Source organism: Cataglyphis hispanica, chromosome 8 (genome assembly GCF_021464435.1).
Source record: "Cataglyphis hispanica isolate Lineage 1 chromosome 8, ULB_Chis1_1.0, whole genome shotgun sequence".
NCBI classification, from domain to species: Eukaryota; Metazoa; Arthropoda; class Insecta; order Hymenoptera; family Formicidae; genus Cataglyphis; species Cataglyphis hispanica.
The window spans coordinates 4,558,743-4,578,584 of record NC_065961.1 but is presented as its reverse complement, the minus strand read 5'-3'; the positions used below and the strand labels follow the sequence as shown (position 1 = coordinate 4,578,584).

Below are 19,842 nucleotides of genomic sequence, written 5' to 3'. Positions count from 1 at the left end.
AAGAAATGTCAAAATGAAGAATATTTAAAAAATTTTATTATTTTATTGAAGGAAATTAAATTTCTCTGTACTTTTCATTGGCTTTTTATTTTCTCCTTGCTTGAAAGTCAAAGAATTCTACAATTGTCTCTCCTTGAGAACCTTTCTTTTCTTCACATATGTATAATAGTATGTGTGTGTATATATACATAGCAGACTTCTCTGCTCGTTCCTTACAATCTAAATGCCTAAATGTGAGTTGTCGTCGATTATAAACAATTTCATAGAAAATTTATTTATGTGATTAAAATAACGCATAAGTAAATATAATCGTAATCGTTAGAGCTTTGTGAGCACGAGACGATAAATGAATTTGTACAATTTATATATTATGCGTGTAATTCTAAAAAATAGTCTTACAGCTATACGGTGACACAATTGTGTTTACCCTTTTTCTTTCATATCGGGTACGCTATAAAGGAATAGCAATGTGGCGGAATCTTTTAAAGTCCAAACCTCCAGACTATCTCCCAGAGATAGTCGATCTTATTTTTGTTTCTTTTTCATGTAATCCGGACCATATTTCACTCACGTGAAATCACGATCGCGTATTATATGTACATACATAAATAATAGCGTTACGTGATGAATATCATATGTGAATTCTGAGAACCACAACTTACAACTACTGCACGAATTCGAAAGAAACGTGGCATTTGCTCATTTATTTGTGATATATGTTTATTATATATATATAAAAAAAAAAAATTTTTAATATACAAAAAACACGAACTTGCCTATTGCACTTTTTTATAATTAAAATATGATAATGTGTGCAGATTAAAGCAGTCCTGAATTGAACTTATATTCCTAACTTAGATCGATATCAAATTAATATATTAACAATATCTCTGTCTTTCTATATATCTGAAAAGATCATTATTTGCATAGAAAATAATACATATAGACTACTTCGGAGGAATTATAAATATCTAATTAAAATAAATAATTCGAGAAGTAATTTAAAACTCTCAGCATTATGATTTTATCTCCATAATAATACTATTCGTTAAACGAGATAAATTTAACAATTGCTAGATATTACTTTATCATTTAAAATTGATCTCTAAAAGTTTGTGATACAAACTTGGCTAATTTATCTTTTCCTTTTTTTTAAATAAATTTTTCATTTTTTATAGAAAATACAGAGAAAAAGTTATATGTAAATCTGTATTTTGTAAAATCTATTTTGTATTACTTTTTGTTCAGCATATTTAATATCAATATGACTTATGAATATTCTTGTATTCATGAGCCATATGCGATACAAAGAGGAGAAAATCTAAATATTATTTATATCTGTTCAAAGAAAAGTATATGATAGAAATATTTAAAGTATTGTAAACTATAGGAAAGATTTGAAAAGTGATTTGGGAATACTATGCTCGTTGTCACAGCTATAAAAAAAGTACTCTGTGAAACGGAGCTTATGATCTGTTAAATCCTCTATTTCTATGTATCAGAAAAAATAATAAAGAATTAAAGGGGGTTTTGGTTATAAAAACGAAAGAATTATATTACATAATTGTATTTTAATACGGAAAATAATTGTTAAAAAAAGAAATAAAATAAAATAAGATTTAATTATATCTTATATATGGCTTTCTTTCTCTTGTTTACTTAATATTAAACAGCAAAAAGAAATTTCACAGGTAAGATCTTACGGCATGAGCTGTAAGTTCTGGTTTAAAATTCACATTTCGTACAGTATAAGTGGAACTCAGAATTCGCAAGTTGCAAGATGAGGGGAGGAAGGGGGAGGAGAATGTTCACACAACTATAATAAATATAGCGGAGACCGATGCGTTCTCTACTTTTATATACTTAAGCCTACTCTGAGAAAGTTTCAGTTTTTCTATGTGTAGTGTACTGTACTGGCACAAACTGTGTTCTGTTCTGTGTGACACGCACTGCACAGTAAATTAATTCTTGTCCACTTTATTTCGATCCGATTGCACATGCAGTTACATCGGATTTATTTATTTAATTTTTTTTTCTTTTTTTGATTGATTACTTCCCTTCGGAAAATTTTTCCCTTAGACTCTTGATTTTGTGAACAAAGTATGTCTCGAGAGACTCGGCGCATTTGAAGAATGGTGACTCCTTGGGATTATAATAGCGACAATTGTCGAATATCTTTGTCATATCGCCAATGAACTCGCTCAGTTTTTTATAAGATCGCTCATTTATTCTCAATTCAATAGATTGCAAGTCTAAAACAATAAATAATCTATATATAAATAAATAAATATATATATAAAATCTCTCATATATTTGTACATTTACACTATTTAGAGAGCAAAGTATATATCATATTCAAAAAACTCTATACTTTTATAGTAAAATGACTCAAAGAGAAATGAAGTTATTGAAGTCATAGTCGATACTTACCCATTGGTTCTTTTATAACTTTATAATAATCTGGTGCTTCATCAGGATCTACTGGTTCCATAAAGGGCCATGCGCTCTTATGAGCCTGAAAGAAACAAGTTAAATATTGTATGATTAAATTCCATCAAGTTGATTCCTGAACTCTTAACCAGAGTTGAATGAAAATATATATATTTCTTACATTTTATACACGATAATATTCCGTTTTTTTATTTATATAAATTTATATAGAAAACAAATTTTTTTTGTAATTTTTGTAATATTTCAATAAAAAGAGAATATATGTACCTGTATCTGTTTAATTAATTTCTTCAACAGATCGAGATCCTTTGCATTAAGGTTTTTCATATTGGCAAAGTTGACAGAAGAGTTCCGTTGGCAATTCGGACAGACGTACTCGTCAATGTTGTCCGCTTCTGATTGAAGAATACCGACACATCGGCCATGGAACCAGTCTTGGCATTTGTCGCAGCATATATAAAATCTTTAAACAAAAAAAAATACATTACTACAAATACTAAGAAATACTAGTATTTAAATCCATTGTACAGTTTTATGTATATAATTTTCTATTAATATTGTATACAGTATATTATATATTAAAAAACATATGTGAAAATCAATTAGCAAAAAGAAAGAAATTAATTTGAATATAACATTAAATATATATAATTAGTATTATAATGAATAGATTAATTAGTATTATAAGAATATATTTTTAATTTAATTTATTCTTAAATTATTTGAATTTAATTATAACATGATTTTTAATTTGTTCATAATACAATGTTAAATATATGATTATGCTTTTTTACATTTTGATGTACTTACTGAGATTCATCGTAAGGTTGCTTACACAGGCAATATAACTCCTGCGTATCTCTCGCATGTCTGCATTCTGTACAAACGAATTCCGACAGAGATTTACTCATCTCCTCCGTTATACCAACACAGTCACCATGAAACCAATTGTTGCACAAGTCGCATCCCACATAAAATCTTTAAAAAGAATCAAGTTATTTATATAATTTTCATAAGAATATTTTACAATTCAATTATTGATATCAAAATTTAAAATCTCGTTTTTCCGATTAAATTAAAATACAATGTAATTCTGGAAAGGAGACATATAAGAATTAAAGAATATTTTGCTAATATTACAAATTTCGTTTTGCTAACTTATGAGTTTATCAGCAATATCTCATAATTAAAATAAAAAAGTTTCAAATTGCTTTTACTTAATTAAAATGTAATACACGATTCTAAAGCACATAAAAATTAAACCGATCTTGTGATGATCTTTGAGATTTTTCTTGTCTTGGAGATCTTACTTGGTTTCGTCGTAGGGAGTTCTGCACAAGCAGTACAGTTTCTCTTTCTTGATGCGAGTCGCGGACGTCGAACCACCAGGTGGTGTCGTACTGTTACCCTGAGTCTTGTGCTTTTTCGGCCTGCTGCTACCACCACTCCGGCTGGATGGGCTGACTTGTTGCGCCACTTGAGCATTGGCTTTTCGTTTCGCACTGCCTACTTTCACCTCATCCTGCTTATGCCTTTCCGCTTTCGTCCTGGTAGCGAGTTCCGTTGACAGATCCTTCTGCAATGATATTTATTTAGACATCATTGAAACGCGCTGATAATTATAATTCGGACAAAACGATATAATTAAATATCTTATCTCTACATCTTAATTCCGTATTCATAAAAAAACAATGATTATACATATTCTTAGAAAAATATATATAAAATGTTCAACTTTTTATTATTTTAGAATGGTTGTCGATTTAAAATGATTTGGAAAGAAGTTTAGCAGTTTACTTTTTGCTATTACATTAAAGGATATTATAGAATAAACTTTAAACTTGGATAGTATCGCCAGTATTTTCTTTGAACATAGATTACACGACTGCAATAAGATATAGAAAATATCTCGCAAAAACACAAGGTTCAATTCGATAAAAATTATACACGCGTTTGCGATGATGTTAGATTCAAAATTTGAATAGTGTAACGGGTCTTTATTTTATTACTGTTATTATGTATTATTATATATTTATTCCATTTGACATTAATAGACAAAAGAAGTAAAGATTTCTTTATCCTAATTAATCAAACAATCTTCAAAGCATTGTCAAATGACATCTATATAAAATTATATATATTAAGACTACGCTCTAAAACCTATTATCATCAAGAAAAATTTTACTCTATGGCCATTCCGAAAATTTTTTGAGCGCCTCTGATTGGTTTCAGACCGACCATTGAATAAAATTTTTCTCAGAGAAGAAATTTTACACTGTGTTGAAACCTAGCCTACAATTTATAATTATATTTATATTATGTTATTCTTGTGACACACATCACATACATCGATACGTTGTATTTACCTGTATATCGATTTGAAGCTCTTTCTCGAGTAAAGCTCTTTTCTTAAGAATATCTTTCTTAAGAAGTTCTTTATGTCGAAACAATAAAACCTGCATTCGAGAATGCATTTGTTGTTTTCTTCGCTCTTGTGTATCTTTCAATTTTGCAGATCGGTTTTTAGGGGATGTCTCATTATCTAATGCCTCCGATAGCTTCGGCACTCTGCAAGTAATCATTTATAAATTACATAATACAGTTTAAACTTTAAAGACATTGTTCAAATGCATCATTTTGAGACAATTTATTTACAATATAAATTTCTCATTTTGTTACCAAGAATAAGTGACACATTTATTTTATATATTTTTTTAAATATAACACAAAAGAGTACACGTTTTTATCTTAAAATTTTGCAAACTAAAAAAAGCGCATTTATTATTTTCATACATATATAAGATAAAAAATTTGAGTGTATATTATTAAAAATAATATCCATCCTCATTAGAAGATTTATTTATGAAGATCATACAATTTTTCAAAATGTTTCTTCTTCGAAAAAAATAAAGTGGTACAAAATCAGATTGAATTTAAGAAAAATATGTATGTGTATCTGTAATCTTTTTATTGAATAAATTGGTAACTAGACAAGTCATAGAAAAAATATTGAATAAAAAAGTCATGTTTATACACCATCTCAATTCTGAAATTTTGAAGATAAAAGGAAATGTGGAAAAAAAATAAAGGATAATATATGGAAAAAAAATTGAAAGTGAGAGAGAAAGAGATAAAAGAGAAGATTAACAAGATCTGAGTTGGCAAGAACGATACTGAAAATAAAAAGATACTGAAAATAAAAATAATGCAAAAGAAAAAAAAAATTATTAAGATATATAACAAAAATGTGAAATAAGATAATAATGATTTTCTTTGAAATTTTTACTAAGAAAAAATGAAAAATAAATAAAAAAAAATTAATCTCCAAATTCAATATAAAAAGTAGAAAGAAGATGATTAAGGAGTATCATTATACAATTTCGCCACATATGCACATGTATCATTCAATTCAGACTGAATTTGATACTAAAACCAATTCAGACATCAATAAGACGGGACTAAATATGAAAATAGAGCTTTATCATGCTCTCTATGTTTTTAAAAATTATTCATATTTAATTAAAAAAAATAAGGATTTTTTTATCACAAATATCTATATCTTTGTGTATTTCACAAAAGTATTTCTAAATACAATCAAATTTGATGTTCTTTTTACACACATGTTATGATATTAGTAAATGTTTCTTTTAATAAAAAAATTCTACATACATAACATGATATGTTTACATGCTTTACACGATTTCTATGATATTGTTTATTTATATGAGTGTATGTGTGTCTATGTGTGTGCACATTAAATTTAAATTGAATTGTATTTAAAGATTAGAAGATAGTACTTTCAAATAAATACACATGTAAAAAAGGATACACATTTGTAATAAAAAAAAAATTCCTTATTTTCTTAATTTAAATGTTTTTAAAAATATAAAGAGCATGAAAAGGTTTTATTTTCGCATTTCATAAGCACGCACATACACACATCCACACATATATATGTATACAAATATTACAAAAGTTATGAATTTATAAAAATAAAAAAAAAAATTATAAAATTTACAAATATTAGGAAAAACAAAACGATTAGACCCAAACAAAACAATAAAATTATATAATAACATAGTATAACATAATACCTAACTTTGTTTATTTAAAAAATGGTAAAACAAGAGAAAAAAAAAAAAAAAAGTGATCAATATAATAATAGCAATAATAAGTAATAATAAGTGTTTGAAATTATATGGGTGTGTATATATATATATACACACACACATCATACAGGGTGTCGGGCGTCAATCGCATTACTCGTCGTGTGCAGGTAGAGTGGGCAAAACGGAGAAGAAAAGTCCTATACCATTTTTTTCGATAACGCTTAATAAAAAAGTTATTATTGAGTGAAGTCTGGGAATTCAGCGCCGACTTTTAGTTGGACGCACGTCAATGAGCCGTACGCCTAGCATGTGTGCGTGAGCGCTCAGATATATATATATATTATATTATATATATATATATATATATATATATATATATATATATATATATATATATATATATATTATGAATATATATATACTTATATTATATATATATATATATATATATATATATATATATATATAATTATGGATATATGTATATCTTATTAGAAACCTTGGACATTTATATATATGCAATAAGATATCTTAGAAAATTTTTTGTCTGACACTTGTTTCTATTAAAATCAAATCTGATTATTGAACATCTCAATATATATCCATATAAGAGAGGAATATTAAAGATGTCATACAAAGTTGCACTACAATGTTATACTATGTTAATATTCCATACCACCTATGTTTATATGGTAGGCTTACTTTGGGGTCGTATCGCGATTTTCCTGTTTCAGCGCCGGTCTCTTTCTGGGTGTCTCTACCCAATCTTTGTCGTCTTTGTCATCGCCAATGTTAGGCGATGATTGCATGATCGTCGGCGTCGTCGTTGTTGTCGCCGTCGTTGGAATGTTCGACGAAGGTGCCGGCCGTTTGCGCGATGGTGGACGCGGCGTCGTTACAGCGGGCGAACTGTGATGAGTCTGGTTACTTGTTACAGAGTTCTCCACACCGCCCTTCATCTGCTTCTCTTGATAACGTTGTAATTGCAACAATTTTTCTTCTATCTCCGGATTGAGGTTCTCTTGTTTCAAGGCATTTTTAATTGCTACAATCACGAAAAAACATGTGTATGAAATGTATGAATACATGTAGACATTTAGTGAATGTTGCTCGTATAAGAAAATTTTGCAAGAATCTTTTTCTTAAGAAAAAAATGTACAAAAATATAGAAAGATTATAGATACGTAATGTTCATAAAAAAATTCTCATGTCTAAAAAATATTTTTGAAAAAATTTTTTTATATAATGTAAACATATATTATTTTTAAGAACTTTTTATATAAGTAATATTTTTTATATAAGTAACATTTTCAAAGATATATTTTGCATATAAGATACAAAAATTTACTTGAATATTAAAAAAAAAAAAACATTTGTATAAAAAACTTTATTCAATAAAAGATATTGCAAAATATGTACTTCATATATTTGTTATATCTCCTTTATTTTTTTATATACTAACTTTGTTGGATGTAGTCTGGCGTCAGTATAAATTTATTTGATGAATCGCTTCCCTCTTTCGAAGACTGCGATGAAGGTTGTTGTCCATTGGCTATGTTCGCCTTTTGCGCATCGTCTTCTGTTGCATTCGCCACGCGTCCTACTTGTTGAACGACCACTTTCGGTTTATCTGTCGATTTTGGTGTTACCGCTTGTGGAAATTCTGGAATGGTTTCGGTAGCCCCTTGCGGTTCTATTTAAAAAAATGTATAAAATATTAATAATTATTTTAATAATTATTTATTGTATATATCCTAAATATATTTCTAAATATTTATATAATCAGTATTATATAAATATTATATAAATATCAATATATATATATATATATATATATACAAGCTGTCCGATAATTCGCGGATCATCCTTTAAGGGAAGGTAGAGGGTGTTATTCTGAATAGAAAAGTCCTATATCATTTTGTGATTTTTTCAATATTTAAAAAAATCTAAATTTTAAAAGATCAGCCAACAAAGTGCCACGAAAAGCTCGCGGCGCGAAGATGCCTCCCACTGTCAATTGATAGGACTATTCAGAATAACCCTCTACCTTCCCTTAAAGGGTGATTCGCGAATTATTTGACATCCTGTATATATATATATATATATATATATATATATATATATATATATATATATATGTATGTATACATTCGTCGCATATATCGTTTAGATAATAATAATATATTAAAAAATATTATATACCAGTGGCAGGTGGTGGGGAAACTACAGGCTGTTGCTTCGGAGTTGACGCCACGGGAGTACTTGCCGTTGACGAAACCTGCGAAGTCTGTTGCTGCTGCTGGTTGTTTGGAGTGTGGGCTGGTTGAACAGCCAAGTAAATTTTCGTAGGTCCCAAGACACCTTGCTTACCAGTTGTTGCTTGTGCTGAAAATGATAAAATTTTTAATTCAATATTTATGGCAAAAATTTATTAATGGATTATGGTTTTTTCTTTTCTTTTTTTTTACATCTTTAGATGTAACTAACCTTTGAGAAGCTGTTGCTTCACTTGCTGCTGCACCATATTTAATTGTTGCGGTGTGAAATCCGCGCTCTGCAAACCCTGTAATACGATACGCGGGCCGTCGGTTGTCTGGATCACCTGCGCTGTCACACATTTAATCACTGTGCCAGGCGGTTGTCCCGCCAGTAAGGAAGCTTCGATACTTCCCGGAGCTGGAGCCGCAATGGAGCTCTGAGTGGTCGTCACTGACGCAGTAGAGGTCGCGGGGGTGGTCGTTGTTGTGTTCGCATTTGTACTAGCGACGGACTGTGCCGTAACTATCGAAGGCTGCGTGACTAAAAAAAAATATAAGTTATTCTGGTCAGTATATATTTAATATTTAAATTAATATATAGTTTTAGAAAGTATCATTATAATTCTCTGAAAAGTATATGTTTATATAATAAAATAAAAAATCTATAGATTAATGCGTATTAAAACCGCTTCGATCAATTCCGAATTGAAAATTTTTTTATAAATAGTCTGACACATTTGTTGCAGTTGATTAATTAATGATTAATTGGTTAATTAATCACCGATTAAACTAATTTATTCTAAAATGCTCTTTAATCTAGAGAGTGAAAAAATATCTAAAATTACTAACCTTGCTGTTGCTTATTGGCAGGGACGGTACTTTTCACGATTATACCACTGTTTGTCGAATTCAAATGTACAATTTGATTTCCAGTAGGTGTACTACGTATTACTACTTGGTGGCCCCCGATTGTTGTCAATTGGGCTTTGCCAGTCGCCACCAATTGTTGGGCAAAGTTTGCGTTCGTAACCACTATTTGATTGCCACTTATCACTTGTCCACCAGAAGATATTACCTATAATATTTGCATATACAACATATATAATATAAAAATAAATAATAGAAATATAATATTTATTATGGTTATTCATATATACATACATACATACATATATATATATATATATATATATATATATATATATATATAAATTTAAAATTATTGATACTAAATTTATTTTCCTCACAAATTTTTTTTTCGTTAGAAGATTATATATTTGAGAACTAATTTTTAATTCAAGTCAACAGAAGGGTCATTACCTGTGCGGTCTGTCCTGTATTGGCGACTACAATAGCATTCTTCGTCGGTGTGGCAGGAGCCAGAGTCGCGGTTTTCACGCGTTGAACAGTCTGTACGACTTGCTGCGGTGATTGTTGCGTTTGTTGAGCCGTTGAATTCGCTGTTGCTTTTGTACTCGGACTGGTTTTAGTCGCAGAAGTTTCGGAAATAGCCATCTTGGTAGAACTAACTACAGTCGCAGTCTTTGTCTGAAATATAATATATATAATGTTGCGTATAATTTCCATTATATATATATTAGTCAGTACTGATTTCTATTATATCGCGATTAATTAAGTTATGTATATTCACACATAACTGACTTTTCACATCTGACTTTTCCAATTTTCTATTCTACAAAGTAGAATGTCAAACATAAATGTTTTCAAGGGAATTACCTGTGGAGTGCTTGTAGGCGTTGTCGAATTTGATTGTGCAGACGGAGTGCCCACCGTTTGGCTAACATTCAGTACATGTAATTTGCCATCGGGCATCTGGATTAACTGTTGACCAGGCAACAAACCACGCACTTGTAATTTTCCATCTGGCCCTCTAAGAATTTGCACTTTTTGTTGTACTTGCACAGGTGAATTGGTACCTAGAAAAAAAAACGATTTAAGTGATATGAGATTATACAATCAAAGATAGATTAAAAATGGAAAGGTTTTTCATTATGACATATATACATATTGCATTGAATAATAGATAAACTTACCTGTTTGAGTTATTTTAATTAGGGACGATTGGTTCAATGACTGAGCTTGCGGTGTTTTTGGTAAAATACTAGTGGGGCCAGACACTACCTTAGTAGTTCCATCAGCTGCTGAAACAAAGTAATAGACCAGTTCACATAGTCTTGTCATATAATATGCTCGGAAATGAGAGTAAATAACTTACATTTCGTCATGTATATTCGTCGTGTACCAATAAAAGTTTTGTTTTGCGTAGGAGTTGCCAGAAGAGAAGTCAATTGCGATTTTGTGCTGTTTGGATTCGCCGGAATCGCGACTTTCGAGACTAATTTAACTGTGCCATCTAAAAACACAAAACTCATTTTAATGCTTTATTTTAATCGTCATTATAACTTTATCGATCCTATTTCAATTAATATTTTGTTCCACTTTTTTTATTTCAAGTTATTCATTCTACAAAAAATTAAGTTTAACAATTAATGAACAAGATTAAAAATATCATCGTTATTTACAAATCTGTTTGTATCCTCCTATATCGATTCACTACGTACAATACTACATCTTTTGTAATCGATTTACCGTGAGAGGAATTAGCTGTGACTTTGACAAGTTGAGTAACGGGTGATGACGAGTTCGCCGGTTGATTCTTAAGGGTCTCCAGGGCACGCTTTTGTTGATGAGCCGCTCGTTGTATACGCAATTGTTGTTCCATTTTCTCCTTGATCTCTTCTGGCGTCGCTTTGCCGCTCACAAGCTGGTCGCCAGACAGGCCAGCCGTGCCACCGGTGGCAGCGGCAACGGCGGTTCTATTACCACCGCTAACAACCACTGATTGTGGCGCTCCCGAGCGACTCCTAGTAATAATCTGGGCATTAGCCTTCTCTAACCTGGAGACAGGACAGACACACCAAGCCGAGGGTTAGTTCCCGATGAAATAAAGAAAGCAAGCGAAGGGTTAAAGCGATCAGAGCGGTCCACATTTAAGATGAAATAATCTCGTCGTCAGCGAATTCAAAAGCGAAATAGAAACGCGTTTCATACGAATTCGTTATCCGTAGCAGAGGAAAATCTTTTAAATTTTCAACTTTTGTAAATTTATAATAAAGTTAAAAAAATGTTTAAAAGATGATATTATGTTATAGAGAGAGAGAGAGAGAGAGAGAGAGAGAGGTGGACAAATTTATACAAATTTATATATCACCTAACTTCTTTTATTTTTAACTCTAATAAAAGAGTATTAATAAAAAATGCTATAATGTTCAAAATTTAATGAAGCAAATATTTTTTTTTACTGTAATTATAAACTCTACTTATTATAACAAAATTGATTCTACTAACAAGTCTAGATCTTATTCCTATTCTTTTTTATTTTTATTCTTATTAGATTATTTTATTCTGAATTTATGAATAACATAAGAATTATTATTGTTGAATTAGAATTTAAGTAGGCTTGATAAAATCGGTCAATGGCATAGCAACCACATGATAAGAATATTTCAGAGAGAGAATTTCACAAACGTCTGTGATGCGAAATAACATGCAAATATTTCGTCATTAATAGATATGCGCAGAATACATTAATCGCTATATACCTGTCGCCATACTGTTTGATCTCCCATAACTCCAACTTATCCTCGTCGACCCATTCCTCGGTGACTTGTGGCTCGGTGCTCTGCGGAGATTCCGGACGCTTTCGTTTTCTCAGACCACTTCTTATAGATGTGACCTCTGTAAAGAGAATCAATATATAACATATTAAATACGACTCAGAAGACGAAAATTACTATTATTTAAAATACTATCATTTTTTATCATTTATAACTTTAATAAAATATCGATTAATAAAATGTAAACTTTTTATGTATATATAGTAAATTATCTCATACCTCTGACTTGCTTCGGAAGCTCGAGCGGTATTACGACCTTCCTGCGAAGATATTGAGTCCTATCGAGAAACTGTCCGACGTGCCGATGCTTCAATATCTCTAGCGACATGATCTCTGTATCGGTAGTTATCTGATTCTTGCCATCGGTAGACAACGGCTTAGCCGCCATATCGTCCCACCTGAGACACGCCCAAAGTATTCTCAGTTGAATCGCGGCAGCTGCTAGCGATCTTAGACCGACCGTTCTATACAACCAACAAGTCTTGAACAAAGGTCTGGGACACGGGTACGGCCATACCGACATATTCGCCTTGGCTTGATGATGAAATCCTAGTACGGGCGTTTTGCCGCCAACGCGAGACATTTTTCTTAACTCGTGTTGAGGAAGCACCAATATACTGCGATGCTTATTTCTTGTGCAAAAGGTCGAACAGAGCGGATATTTGACTGGGGTGCGCTTTTTCCTACGATCAGCCAACGAGATCGCCACCTTTTTCAAGTATATCTTGCCCTTCGTCGACGTCGTCGTGTAAATTCGCTCGCTGCCATCGGCATGCAGTTCCTTCGTAATCGCACTCCGCTGCACTGTCCTTCCTCTACGGTTCACAATCATCATCGTTTTTGTACCACTCTTATCCGTCGTGGTCGTAACTTCCGATGAGACAGTCGTGGAATTACGATTTACGGTAGAATGTTCCTGCAACGCGCCATCCGAACTCTTCGTTATTGTTTGTCGAGTCGTCGTTATCGTCGTGGTGGTCGTAACGACGTTGCTCGTCGTGACAGTCGTCTTTCCTTTGTCGTTCTCAATTTTGATCTTCTTTGAAGGTAATGAAGGTGAAACGGCATCCTTCGTCGCAGATTCCTCGTTGCAGTGAGTCGCTGATGCCACTGCCGATTCCAAATCTCGTCTGATCGCATCCTTTGATTCGTCTGGAATTTCTGTTTTTACACTGATTATTTGCGATGAAGACGAGGAAGGAGATGACTGTTGATTGTTATTGAGCACGTTTGCCTTACGCGCCAGTACGATCAGCTCCCGCTTCAAACGTGTCCTTTGCATGCATAAAGGTGAATAACAGGTATCGGAAATATGCACGGCGATGACTTGGGCGGTATTAACTTGCACAGCATTCTTCTTGCCGCTATTGTTCATGTTGCAGTAGCGTGAGTAACAACCGACGTTCTTGCAAAGTTTAACGGTGTTCGCATATTGCGTGCGTATTTGCTGTATACGCTTGCTGATTGCCGTTAGCATTTCCTTTGTGGATGTAGAAACTACTGTTGCTGTTTTACCTGCTTGCTGCTGTTTACCGATGGACAATGGTAAGAGAGAACCGTCTCCACCACCGCCAACGTTAGTGCCATCCGTATCGCTCTCCTCGTGATTTTCCATATCGACTTCCAAAGAATCTCCGCCACCCCCACTCTTCTGATTTGTCGTCTTGCTTGCCTCTTTCGTTTTTTCCTGCAAAATATTTCGATATTTACAAGCTGTAAAGATAATAAAATAACATAAAATTTATAATATCGATACTTTTATTACTAGTAGAATGATACTGATTATCTTAAAATACAATAATCGTTAAACAATACATACGATAAAAATAATAGATTTTATATTAATCAATATATAAACATATACTTACAGATTGTAGCAATCTCCTTTCCTCTAAAAGTTTTAAATGTGTTCTACGTGCCAAGAAATCGTCGATCCTCGTCTTTTTTGCAATTTTTGGATAAAGTAATCTTCCAGGACTGGTTAGTGCCTTAGTGATGTCAACCTCGTCAAATTCGGTAATTGGAGTAAAAACCTTTTCGATTTTCATGCCAGCTAAAACTATAAGATTTTCTATTGTTAATATTTTTTACAAATAAAATGAAATTTCAAAGTATATATATTATTTATATTTATAATATATTTATAGTATTACATATCATTTATTATTTATATTAAATTAATTTTTATTTCAATAAAGTATTCTTTCTAAAAAAACTTCCTTTTATTAAATTCTTAATTTAAATTTACTCAATTCGCTATACGTACATGATAAATTCATCTTTGTTTCTTGCTTAATCGATTGGGATTCCGACTTTGCTAAAGAGGAATCAATACCATTCGTCGTAGGTTCCTTTTTTACACTTTCCGGATTGTACTCCTGTTTGATCCCATCATTTCCTACATCTTCTTCCTTGATTTCTTGTTTCACCGTAATACCATTTTCCGTTTTGCTCGGGCAATATTCCTTAATAAGGAATTCATAAGTAGGCGGATCAACTGCGAGAATCTTTAAACCGCCTTGATCTCTGATTTGTACCATGATTTTCTGTGGACCGGCCCGTAGACCCAATTTTGTCATCTCTGAGAATCTATAACGACGACTGGCCGATACCCACAACCAGCCGCCCTGGCCATGCAGCCGGTATTCTTCGCCTTTCTGTTTCCACACTTGATGTTTCATGCCAAGAGTGTACTTGACAAAGTTAAAGAGCCGATTACGCTCCTCCTCGTCTTCCTTCTCTTTTTTCTCCTTCTTGTCCTGTCGCTTCCTCTCTTCGCGCTCGAGTGCGGTCACTCGTTGCAGTTTCACATGACCAAGTTGATCATGCCATACACTCGCAAACACAACAGACTTGATGCACGCCTGCAAGACGATGAGAGTACGTGCAAAATCGCGCGGATTCACGCACGCACCTACTGCCGCCGTCCACGGTTTGCGTAATAATGGCCAATTTGTATGCATAAACGGTGCCTGAATGTTGCTTTCGAGCTGCAAGATTGTTTGACGTAAGGTGCTAACCAAGAGGGCACGAGTGCCTGTCAGGCTGCCCACCCATTTAAACTCCGACACTTGGGTGAGCGAAAATTTGTGCGACAAGTGACGTTTCTTGTCACGTTCCTCGTTCCTCTGCATTTTATTCAACGCGGTAGGATTATTGCTGTACTGATTGATATATGACTTAAAATTGTTGTCCATGCCTAGTTTGAATAAATGAGTGCCGGACGCGATCTGATGTGCCTTCTGACGCGTTAGTCTAGTACCGTCGCCCTCGTCCTTCAGATTCTTATCCAACTTCTCTAGTTCCTCTTTCGACAATGGTGCCATGCTTCGTCTCTTCAAATCATCCATGTTAAAGGTTCGTGGCTGCAACGATCCAGTCTTTGATCTCGTCACAATGGTGTGCTTTTTGCCTGAAAAGAAAAATTATGTAATATGCATAATAATTGTAAATATGCATATAAAAATATCATAGTGTACAAATATATATAAAAAGTTAAAATACAAAAATATTTGTTTTACATGAAATAATTTTTATTATAAAAGAGAGAAAAGAGAGAGAGAGAGAGAGAGAGAGAGAGAGAGAGAGAAAGCATACTTTTAAAGCATATATTGACACTATTTTATAATTCTACAGTAAGCTTTACCATCTTTTCCAATCTTTTCTTCTCCCTCCAAAGCCTCTTCATCTACATCCTCGGACGATGATGTAGAGGTACTAGTTTTCGCAGTAACTTTGTCGGTATTCACAGATGATGACGCATCGGCATCGACTTCGATAGTTTCGCCGACCGCTTTAGGTACTTGGGTAATTGACTCCTCACCCGATACTTTGGCCTCACTCTGATCTGTTACAATTGCCATGCGCTCCTCGAGAGAATCAGTACCTTCGTGCATCCTGCGTACCATTTCCTCTGCCTCCTGCCTCTGTTTCTCCTTTTTCTCCTCCTCCTCTTTCTCCTGTTTCTCTTGTCGTTCTTTTTGTATTTTTTGTATAAGACCTAAAAAAAAAAATTTTTAATCAAAACAGATTATATATATGATTGTATATATTTCCACATATTTAATATATTTAATATTCAATATTAATTAATTGTGTAATAAAAACAAGAATATAAATTATTAAAAATAAAATTATTAATAATTTATAATATAAATATAAATTATTATTCTTAGTGTTCAATATTGACAAGAAAGATTTGAAAGATGATGTTAATTGGAAAAATTGCTCTTACCGTTTTCTATTTCTAGATATGATTTCTTGTTTCCTTTGAATTGATTAGTGATAGTTTCCGTGAGCTCCATTTGGCGAACTATTTCATCCTTATAATCTGATAACTCGCGACAAAGCGCCACTTCCATTTCATGCTGATCTAATACAAGCATCAACTCCTCAAGTTGTAATGGTGTACTATAATACCATACCTCGCCGTCTTCGCTCTCACTAAAAAATAAAATAGCAATAATTAATAATAAAAAAATTTTTATATGTACATGTATATATATTTGCAAACTTTACCAAACATTTGTCCCTCTAAAGATTTATAATTTTTTATTAAAACTAAAATCCCATAAAATATATATAATTTATATATATATATATATATATATATATATATATATATATATATATATATACATACATACATACATACATATATAAAATTAATTATAATTAATTTATATAAAATGTAAAAAGTTATAAATTGTTTAAATATAAAAAATTTCTGTCTGTCTCTATCTTTATATATGTTAATGCAATGAATAAATATCAAAATTATTTTGCAAAATCTTAATCACACAATCTAAATTTGACTAATAACATTGAAACATGTCTTACACAAAAACTCTTCTTGCAAGAAACCAATATTTTCTGCCATGTCTATCAAATCCTAAATGCTCTTGTCTGCACAACGATCCGTTCTTCTCGACATCGGGAATACAATCTACGACACCCATCACTTTGTTCGCTTTACATGTGCTACACTGCCAATCATCGGCTGGAACATCGACCAAAGGCGGTTCCACGCATTCCAAGTGAAACACAGCAGGACAAGTCTCACAACACAACAAATCTCCCAGTCGATGGCATACTCTGCAGTGATCATCATAATGCATACTCCCTGAAAAACATAAATATTGCCCATTTTTGTTGTGGCTCTTAGTAAAATTTCAATTTTTTTTTTAATTATAAGATTGGAGAATGAAAGAATAAATAATAATTTTTATATAAAACAGATTCTCATAAAATATTTATAAAAATACACAAATACTTTTTAATAAAAAATAAAAAAAAATTTTAATATAAATTCAAATAATTCAAATATAAAAACTAAATTATTTACGATTCTTCAAAAATTATTAATAATGTTCAAATTATATATATATATATATATATATATATATATATATATATATATACATACATCAGATTAATATATAAAACAAAATTGTACCTTATTGAATATATTTTGAATAGTAGAAAAAGTCAGCGATAAGTTTATGCTTAAGCTAATTTAATCTTGACTAAAAAGTACAATAATTATAACAAATAGTGCATCAGCATGGACATGGCCAATTTTCTCCCTGCTGATTTTGAATTATGTCTCTAAGAAGTTACAGATAAAACAATAGATTACATTCAGAGATAAATTGCATTCCACTTTACCTTCATGTAACAAATCTTCCCTCACAGGATTAGTGATTAAAAATTGATCTGTTAAAAACTGTAGGACCTTGATTCTATCCTCGATGGCAGTAAAAGGATATTCAGTTGTGGTTAATATCTGTAAAATATTCTGATCGAAACTTTTGTCGCTTTCTACATATGAACGTAGCACCTCTGGCCACGTCATAGGGTCGACAAAGTATAGGCTAACGTTCACTGAATCCTTCTGGTCCAGTGGACCAAAATGCGTCTGCTGTGAGTCCTCCTCACGCAGTAGCGCCTTAATTAGCATGATGTGAATCTCTGCCAGCAAGTTAGTCTGATCCTCGCAAACAAGAGCGGCGCAAAAGTCCTCGAATCTAAAGGAGGACAAACGCACCAAGGTACGAAAGTGCCTAAGCACTTCGTAAATGGATAACGACGGCATGACCAATTCTTTAGGAACCAGCAGATCGTCCGAGGTCTTTGGTAATACCAAGGGCGGCAGTTCTCTGTTCTGTAGCCACAATGGATCAGGACTGGGTGGTCGCTGCTGACTGAGCAGTGTCTTTCTGGGTGTGCCACTAGTAGTGCTATAACTGGATAAGGAAAAGTCACTGTCGCTGGAGGGATCAGGCTCTTCTATACTCTCAGAGGAATCCACGTCGCTCGGCAGGGGATCTTCCTCGGGCTCGCTCTTGTCACTGGACTCATCACCGAAATCTGAACCGTAGTGATACTCGGAATCGTGATAATCCACGTTGGGATTATAACCGCGACGCTGATAGGAACCACCTGCAGATCCGGCGTGGCCTCCCTTGCGGGAGTGTCTATCGCGTGGACCTCGCGACTTACGTTGATTCCTCGTGTTGCGCTTACTACTTTCCTCGCTCTCGACCGACGGCGACGTCGGCCGCGACGCCGTTGGCGTGCTCGGTTGCGAACTCGGTGTCTCGGCGCCACCACCGGGCGTCCCCGTCGTCGTTCTGTTTTGCAAGTATTTGGGCTTCTTCATTAGGTGATACTGGAACTTCTTCGGTCGCTCCATCACCACGGACTTGGGCGGACGCCCCCGCCTCTTCGAACCCCTGCCTGTCATTGCTATTCGTCGCCGTGGTCCTCGTCGATCCTTCGATCGCTGTCGTTAATGCCGGCACCGGCGCTGTCAATTTTGTTTCGGAACACGAGGGGGTCTATATAAATGGGGGGATCGCTGTTAGGGTCTGACTGCCTATCTGCTTGCCCCGTCTGCCTTCCTTCACCTCTCTTTTCGTCTCTCCTCACCTCTCCACGTCTCGCCTCGCCTCCTCACTCAGCACGTGGCGCGCGTGCTCGCACGCTTGTAAACAAACACAAGTGACATCGCCGCGGCAACGAACTGGATCCATCCATAATGTCCGATGCACTCTGATCTTTGCGCCATTTCTCACGGCCCACGGTCGGTTCCGCGCGATCACGTGATCAAATACAATCGTCGCGGCGCGACTCCAACGGATCCCCGCGTCGCCAAATTCACCGTCTCTACCCTTTCACGCTTGACGTATCGCGTATACTTCGATCAGCGAAAAAAACACTCGTCAAAATTTGATAGCGAGATCGGTGAGTGACGCGAACTACGCCAGAAGAAGAGGTCTCTAGCTGCGCCTAGCGGCGGACGGAACTGTCGTTGAATGACGATGA

At 33.7% G+C, this 19,842-nt stretch overlaps 1 protein-coding gene across 3 annotated transcripts; it reads right to left on the bottom strand.

Moving 5' to 3' along the window:
* Positions 1–60: 60 nt before the first annotated feature.
* Positions 61–19,752, bottom strand: LOC126851447 (nucleosome-remodeling factor subunit NURF301). Of its 3 annotated transcripts, none has more exons than XM_050595424.1 (24): positions 18,184–19,752; positions 17,356–17,638; positions 16,751–16,959; positions 16,163–16,516; positions 14,783–15,928; positions 14,385–14,575; positions 12,736–14,203; positions 12,442–12,577; positions 11,429–11,736; positions 11,055–11,192; positions 10,873–10,980; positions 10,556–10,755; positions 10,139–10,366; positions 9,668–9,893; positions 9,048–9,359; positions 8,763–8,945; positions 8,023–8,253; positions 7,263–7,605; positions 4,818–5,019; positions 3,762–4,027; positions 3,262–3,429; positions 2,719–2,914; positions 2,431–2,515; positions 61–2,252 (listed from the first exon to the last, which is right to left on the bottom strand). In XM_050595424.1, exons 1-24 carry the CDS (start codon positions 19,259–19,261, stop codon positions 2,050–2,052), a joined length of 8,262 nt encoding a protein of 2,753 aa, XP_050451381.1. In that variant the 5' UTR covers positions 19,262–19,752; the 3' UTR covers positions 61–2,049. The 3 variants fall into 3 exon arrangements, with proteins under 3 accessions (XP_050451381.1, XP_050451382.1, XP_050451383.1); XM_050595425.1 differs by having other exon boundaries at positions 10,873–10,977; XM_050595426.1 differs by having other exon boundaries at positions 11,429–11,703; positions 18,184–19,751.
* Positions 19,753–19,842: the final 90 nt, after the last annotated feature.